Consider the following 9,203-nt stretch of genomic DNA (forward strand, 5'->3'; position numbering starts at 1 on the left):
TTTTTAAAATTATCATTGTAATAAAAGGAAAAGCTATTGTCTAATCTCACACTCAAATTACAATGCAACTTTTCTGTCTAGTCGGTTAATTCACCTTAGGTTCCTTTGTTTTTACTTTATTCTATTTATGTTAACATTTATGGGAAAAGATATTGTAATGAAAGACAGGATATATATATGTATACATATATATATATATATACATATATACACCTATTATTCTTTTTCCCCTGTTAGGATTTTACCATTAGTTGAGTTTACTACATGTCGTTTTTTTATCTTTGGACAATTATTTTGTTTAAGAAAAAAAAAGGAAACCCAACAACCCTAATCCCCCACCCTTTTGATAGACACCGCTATTTTGTTGTTGTTGGGATAAATTATGCTCAACGAAGTATTCAATGAGAATAAATACAATTTAGTTAAGTTAAATAAAATCATTTATTTTTAAACTACAAACTTTTACTAAATGATTATCATTCTAATTGAAGTTTAGTAATGAGTTTAAGCTGAATCTAAATACGTATTAGTCAATTATTAACAATTTAATAGAAGAAAAAAAGCGAAATTAACTTATCAAACTATTGAATAGTTTGTTATACTGTAAGTTGGTTTTTTTTGTTTCTTCCCTTTTTCTTCTCTTTTCTAGAAGAGAAGTTATTTTGTTTATTGTTTGTTCTTAAATGTAGATAGATTTTTGAACACGCATAGTTTATCAGAATAATCGTAAACAAAAATGAAAAAGTCTATTAGTTTTAATTATTTTTTTCCCATGTGCGTGTGTATGTGTACCTGTGTATGTAAATCTGTTATTAGTTTATATGATAAATATAAATCATTTACACTGATTCTTTTTTCTTTACTGGACAAAACTTGTTGTCGTTATGTTTCTGTTCTTTTCTTTTTCATCTTTTTTTTCTTTTTTTTGCGTGTATCATAATTATTTGTCATTGTTTAATATCATATTCGAAAAAACAACCCTGTTGAAATTCCATTAATTGTTTTATATAAAACTATATAACGTTGAAATATGTTCATTATTTTGTGTATAAACATTTGCCTGATAATAAATTGCGTCAAAAGAAGATTGAAAATAAATTAATTTTATTTTTGAGAGAAAACTAGCAACAATACTGGCAGCAGCAACAATAACAACAACAGCAAAAGCAAAAGCAACAATAGCAACATGAAAGTGAATTTGATGCTTGTTTAAGTTATTATTTAAAAATAATGAAAATGTTTAATTATAATATCATGTCTGAATAATGAAGAGAACTTATCTAAGGTCGAACGCTTTTTTTGAAAATTCATATTACATATATGAAGAATAGATGAATTCAATTGTTTATCTTAGAAAAAATATGTTTAAATAATGAATAACAAAGGGTAACTTTAATAATTAAACAAAACTAATGGATTTGAATCTCGCGAGGCGGGATCGTAGACGTACACTGCCGAGGAGTCCCACAATAGGATGAAAGGACCGTTCAGTGCTTTCAGGTTTACCATGGTGGTCTAGCTTCAATTGACTTATGATTTCAACTCTTGAAATTAAGGTAATTATTGTCTTCTATTTGATTATATACTTTATGTAACAGTTGAATAAATTATTAGATTTTTATTCCGGAAGTAAAACGAAATAAAACAAAACACGAAAACTGTTATCAGTAAATTATACAGGTAGGTTTATTTATTTAGTTTTACTTACACTTTTTTATTATTATTTTACTAGGTAATTTTCAATGTGGATTGATCAAATGTAGAATCACATAAAATCAGATACTTATTATATACACTATTGTGAAGCTGTGAAGATGAATAACATAGTTGAATAATCCTCTGTGTCTTGGTACACTTTCTGATAGAATATCATTCTCTGATGATATTAACTTTTGAATAATAATAAGAAGAATAACAGGTTTGTCCAATACCATATATTTTACTACCGTAAAGAATTCTCACTACCATTTGTACAATATTATAATGCTCTTAACATGAATTCAAGTTTTGATTATTAAATAATATGTTTTAAACGTGTTTCTAACGGTCGATATCTACCATTCATTTTCAATTACAAAACCTTACTACTAGTTGAACTGTTATAATTAATATTTCATACAGCACATCAAATGCAATTATTAAGCTGTACTTCTGGTTAGTTTTTTTAAACGAAAAAAAATAAGAAGAAGAAAATGCCAAACACTACAATCTTTTCTTATGATGAAAATCTTCATCTTGACATTTAGTAAAAAGAACTAACAGAGCCAATAAATTCCTCTTCAATTAGTTTTTCATTATAGCTCTACACAAATATATATATATATAATTTACAACAGTGAAATTATCCTCATCGAGTAGTCACGCAAAGTAATAATTATATAATGTCACGGTAATTGCGAAATAATGTCGAAAGAAATAAGATTATCTGTATAGGGTTGTAGAGATCATTAAATCTTTTTGATTGAGATCGTGAACCGATTGGTGCTTCGTGGCTGAACTTAAACATTAACACCGTTGGATGCCGGCTTAGTTGTCTAGAGGTTATGCGTCCGCGGAAGGCCGAAGGCCCTATGTTCGAATACCGCGAGCGGTATCGTGGGTGCACACTGCTGAGTAGTCCCAAAATAAGACGAAATAGCCGTCTAGTGCTTCTAGGTTTTCAATGGTGGTTTAACATCAATCGGTTCATGATCTCAATCAAAATAAGATAATAATAATCAAAGTAGTTATTCAAAAAACTCAATTGACCAGTCTCTGTTTGAGATTTCCAGTATTCCACATCAAAAAGGTATAAAATACATTTATAATAACCTATGAGTATGGATAGTTAACATTCATCATTACTCAATTCCAATAAAATCTAAAATACAAAAAACTTCATTACACTAATTACCCAATTTGGAAATAGATAGCGCAAATAATTGAACACGTCTTTAAGCAGAGATATAACTGTCATTTAAAAATTAACAAACAATGATTTTGATTATTACCCTGAAGAAGTTCAGACAAGTTTACTGGACGAAACATTGGAATTATTTTAAATTTTAATCGCTGAGATTATTTTTACATATAATAGCTTCTCTATACTTGGTGCTGAATTTTTATCAAACTATTTGTTTTAATCTTGACAAATATTCGTATAAACAAAGATATTATTTTCAACAGTTTATACATTAAAGAAATAATATTGGTTATCTTGTGTTATCTCAGATCTGTAATATACAATCTTTTGATGTAACGTCACACACACATACCAAACAATGGAAACTAATTAAATTTTCATTAATTTGCCAGAATAAGTTAATTAGATTTAAATTTTTAATGATAACAAATGTTTATTATTGTCAGAAACGGGTTAACTAGAGATTGTAGTAATTTAATAATTGAATTCATGAATCAATTGAAGCTAGACCACTTTGTAAAACCTAGAAGCACTGGACGATCAATGATTAAATGAAAAGATATTTAATTAATGAAATATTACAAGGGGTTAGAATACAAAATTATTATACTAACTAATATTACTTTAATTCAATGGACTCGATCAAGAAAATTCACATACTGAGTCTCTAAAATACAAACTCATAAGTAATCAAGATTATTATTAATATTTAAGTGAACTAATTAAATGGATAAATTGAATTTTATGGGAACTTCTCATCTTGTGAATGAGAATAACAAGATTGTTTTCAGTTAAATTCTCACCAAGCTTTACTCTAATGTGTAGTATTATTGATATATATTTATCAATAGTTGACAGTATGAATCCATTGAAGCTAGACCACTATTGAAAATCTAGAAGTACTGGACGTCCGTTTTGTTCTGTTGTGGGAAGAGTCCAATGATTCTAGGTTTTCCATGGTGGTCTAGCTTCAATTGACTCATGATCTCAACTATTGGAATTACTATAATATCCACAAAATCCCTTCTGATATACATAAATCAAAAAATATCAAAACTAATCAAAGCAATTGATCAGTCATAGATAACTACGAAATAGATTATATAACAAAACATAATAACTAAAAAGTATAAATTGTTAGTATGATAATTGTACTAGTTGTGATAAGAACAAAGGCTTAAATGAATATTTCATAACACGGGACACACGTGAAAGACTTGGAAATGTAAACACTGAAATAGTATTCATTTAAAATTATTAAAATTACTTAGAAAGAACTATTCAGATGATTGAAAAGGGAAGCATACATCTTTTTTAAAAAAAGAGTGAGAAAAAAGAATAAACGAACAAAGAATATAAAAAAAAATAATTAAAATCATTTGTTAAGCCCTAATCAGCTAAAGAAGAGATAAATATGTTACAAACTTCTTATGAGCACAAAGATTTTAGTTATTAACTTGAATTATTATAACTTTATATGTAAGAGACAAGACCAAACCCTATAGGGTAAGACAGTAGATATTCATTAAATTAATCAAAATGATTTGTCTATGTTTACTATAAGAATGTTATTCACTAAATGTGTTAGAACAATGAGTATTGTTTTGGTTATAACCTTTCCCAATCATGAGGAGAGGTGTTCACTAATTCGGTTCATTGATTATTAATTACTTATATAATATAGATTATTGTTATCATTACTTCATAGATTGCCTTGATCGATTTAATATTTTCATTTATTCATGTATATATCAATACATACTAAAGTGAAGCCTAATAAGGATTTAATTAGAAACAATATTGTTCATCTATATACGTTATTCTAAACTTTATTATAGTGGTTAAATAACATGTTTGGGTATTAGCATTTCAATTATAAATAAACGTAGTCTTCATTACAATTAGTTAAAGATTACTCATTTTTCCCAATGAATATGTATTAATTGACAAATAGCAAATTTCAAAATTTTATTTATAACTATACAAATTATACAATAAATTTGTTAATCCCAATTGTCATCATGACATGGGATAAACTGAAATAAATTCTATCTATCAGTTATTGAACTATGTTGAAGTTAGAAATTAACACCATTGGATACCGGCTCAGTGGTCTAGAGGTTAAGCATTCGCTCGCGAGATGGAAGATCCTGGGTTCGAGTCCCTTGTGTAGGATTATGAATGTGCACTGCTGAGGAGTCCTATACTGGGACGAGATGGTTGTCCCAGTATGCTTCTAGGTTTTCCATGGTGGTCTAGCTTTAATCGACTCATCAATTCAACTATTAAATTATCATATTTCACTCAGATAAAGATGTCGAGTTTGTTCAAGAAGTAAGTGTTTTTGTAGAAAACCCCTTAAAAATATTCTTTTTTCATTATGTGTTGTTAAAAAAAGCACTTAATATCTAACCAATAAAAATTATTTAGGTCATGAACTTGGTCTATCAATTTTTATTAATACAAGTATTCGGGACGTGGGGACTGATAAATATAACTAATATTAGTACCATTTGAATAATGGTTTTACATAGTAAATTACTCCAGAAAAAGTGATTAATAAATGATAAGGTCATTTTATTAATGGTGTCATGAAAGCCATTTGTTTTCATATGTGACATTATTATTGACAATGTTACAATTATATATGCCTATGTAAATGGTAGTTTCAGGTTTTGCATGGTGTATGATAACTTGAAAAAAATCTTATCCTCTTAAATCTTATATTTTTCAAAAGGAATGGTCTAACTTTTTAAAAAAACAAATATGAAGCTAAATTCATTACATTATATTCTTGAATAATTCAATGTAACTATTGTGTATACTACTTATGTTGACAGATATAAGTTGTATATAACACCAGAAGTGGAATACTTGACAGTAGAAGGTTAAGAAGATCGAATTAACGAGGAAAGAAATGTAAACAGAGATTAACTATATTAACAACAGGAATAAAGGAACGATGAAGTTTATAAGAGACAACTGATGGTAGATGTATATATATATATATATATATAAATTTTTCTAAGACACTTTATTATTTTGCATTAAACAAAAAAAATGGTTATCCCCATTTAATATCTTCACTCACCACATAACAATCAAATTAACATTAAAGTCTTTCAATAAAGAAATTTTTAAAATTTAATTATTAAATATTTTGTTTTGTTGATTAATATTATAATCTATAATACTTTGATGTGTGCTACTGGTATCGATAGATATAAGTAGTATGTATCATCAATCAAATATATATATATATATATATATATATATATATATATAACATACCCTTGTTGGCCAGGGTAATTTTACATTGGTTTTCAGGAGAACCAGACACCATCCGGACTTTCACGTAAAAACCCAAACAGTACAGCTCAACCCCGTTTAGCAGGGGAACCAGACACCGTATAGGCTTTGACGCTACAATCTGAATATTACAGCTCAATCCTGCGGCGCAACCACACAGGTACCAAGCACCCTGGTGGACCATTCGCACCATTCATATACACATTCACATCACATGTATAGTTATTCCGATCAATGATCGCGTGAATCAATTATGCACAGCACGAACAGGCCAAAGTCGACCTATTCATTTACTATCTCATTTACTACAATAAAAGCATTATGAAAAGTTTATGTAGTTTAGTTAACTGATAAATAATTCTAAATAACATGGTATACCTTTACATTTTGTGTTTCAACTATTTTAATAAGTGATAATTAGATGAATATTTTTTGCTTTCTTTAAAGCCATTTTCTATAGTTCATTAATTTTGTCAAATTATCTAGTATAGAATAACTTCTATTCATGCATACAAAATGACAAATAAAATTCATTTTATTCTATGGATCATTAAAAAAATAAAAAAAATAAAATGGGTATGTTTTTTGTTTTTCTTTCCCAATCATTTAACAGTATTTTTATTAGGATCTATAACCATTTATCATTTGAAAGTTATTCATAATTGATGATCTTTAAATCGTCTTCTTTTTATACATCATTAAGAGTATTCTCTTTTTATAAACATTTAACTATAGAATCTGGTGAGCGGCCTATGCTCCTTCATGAGGAGTAACAGGTGTAAGTAAGTAAGTAGGTAAGTAAGTAATTATAGAATAATATTAATTATGGAATCCATTAAAGTATTGCTACTTATTCAACTTTCATCATTAGTGAAATCTATGATTACAAATGAATAAACAGGGTAATATTAGCATTTTTTCTTATCTTCTGTATTGTTACATACTTTATCAATGATGTTGTTCATACGTTTAGATAATACATACATATATTTTAATAATATAATCATTGGGTAAACGTTTTATCGTCTTTGATTATCTTGTTAATTGAAATTCAGAAAGGTATATTTATTAAGTTTATATTAATTGATTATCATGAACAAAGTGTTACCTTCTACTTAATGAATTCATGGTTAGAATACATTTTGTCGTAGTCCTCCTTTACTTCATTAAATTATTCAATATTTCTCATACATATGAAAATGTACTATTAAATCACCCTAATGTGGGCTATTTTGATAATGATTTTTGTCAAAATTAAAAATGTACTAGTCGATGATATGCCAAAACATTGAATAATCAGCATTTATATACATATATATGTGAGTAACCGAAAGAATAGATGGCAAGACTATAATTTATAGACGAACTAATCACGTTTAGGATGACAGGTCTCGGATTTTGGCGCGAATTCCTTTCATCCAGTTGTGTAAATAGCGTCTTGGCATTTTAGATGATGTTAGTTCGTGATGAAAACCATAAATCTAATTCCTAACCCTAACCATCAACTATAAATCATAATCCTTACTCTTCATACAGTCTTATAACCATTATTTAACCCTAGTAAGTAGGTGGACATTCCCAAGATCAATTTAGCGTCGCTCACCAAATAAATTTCTAAATGTGACTAAAGTAGCTGGTAACCTGTTTGAAGAACAAAACAAACCAATAAATTTCAATAGTTGAGATCATGAGTCAATTGAAGCTAGACCACTATAGAAAACCTGAAAGCACTAGAGAGCCGTTTCGTCCTGTCGTGGGACTCCTCAGTAACGCACATCCACGATCCAGTGCTTCCAGGCTTTCCATGGTGACCTAGCTTTAATTGACTCATGATCTCAACTATTGAAATTACTATAATATCCACTAAAATCCCTTCTGATATAAATCGATAAATTTTACTCGTCTTATTTAAATTTAAATAAAGAAAATTAATAAACTACCAATGGAAGAAAAAAAAATAGTTTTTCTTTTATAACTTACTTGTACAATAAAATTGAATACTTTGCACCAAAATATACCAAATATCCAACTTTTTAAAAAATATTGCATTACAGTTATAGGACTTGTCATTGTTAAATAAATTAAATCTGTTACAGCTAAACCAACACAAAATGTTTCATAAACCATACGTGTTTGATTACATGTTAATACACATATAACTAATACATTACCTATTATACCAATTGTTACAATACAACATACTAAACATGCCATAATAATTACAGAGATTTCAATATCAGGTCGTATAATAGAATGTAATTCCATAGAAACATCATGGTTTATTGTATTATTTATTGAATTAGAGAAAACAGGAAATAATACTGTAATAAATATAATCAAAATCATGATGATAGTAGTATATAATATAGTATAACAACGGTTAAATAATTATTGAATTAAATTTTAATATTGTGAGTAGTATCTATGACATTTTCATTGAATATATTTGTTTTATATGCTAATAAGGTTAAATCATTCTATTGAAGTTAATCATAGAACTATAGAAATAAATATAATAATCGAAAAGTGTTTCTTTGATCCAATAGTTTTATAAAAAGCATAATATAAAAATTGCCTATCTGTTTATTTTTGTTTTTTTGTTTTTTTTATTTTTGAGTGAAGCTTTAATGTGATTGGTCAATTCATGTTTTTGTTGTTTAGCCAATCAGAAATAGTTATTTAGTAGAGTAGTTTGTTTAAATAGTTTAGTTTTATGATTAATATCATAGACTACTAGGAACCAAGAAGAATTGAAAAGATGTTTCGTCTGAGTATAAGACTTATCAACAGTATATATCTATGCTCACTGGTATTAAGCATCTAACTTAGGACATGTGTCGCTCAATTTCGTGGATTAGTTGGAGTTAGACATTACCACCGTTGGATGTCAGGTCAGTGGTCTAGTGGTTAAGTGCTCGCGCGCGAAACCAGTAGGTCTTGGGTTCGAATCTCGCAGAGGTCGAGGTCGTGGATGCGCACTGCTGAGGAGTCC

The 9,203-nt window shown here is 28.1% G+C and overlaps 1 protein-coding gene across 1 annotated transcript in view; it reads right to left on the reverse strand.

The window, feature by feature from the left end:
• The window catches only part of GALR2_4 (Galanin receptor type 2), a gene marked incomplete at both ends in the record, with an annotated part of 80,724 nt that extends 71,996 nt beyond the window's left edge, over positions 1–8,728 (reverse strand). The window contains one exon of the mRNA XM_051215024.1: positions 8,192–8,728. Coding sequence (XP_051068207.1) covers positions 8,192–8,557 — 366 coding nt within the window. The remainder of the gene's footprint in view (positions 1–8,191) is intronic.
• Between the last annotated feature and the right edge of the window lie 475 nt (positions 8,729–9,203).

Source organism: Schistosoma haematobium, chromosome 2 (assembly GCF_000699445.3).
Source record: "Schistosoma haematobium chromosome 2, whole genome shotgun sequence".
NCBI classification, from domain to species: Eukaryota; Metazoa; Platyhelminthes; class Trematoda; order Strigeidida; family Schistosomatidae; genus Schistosoma; species Schistosoma haematobium.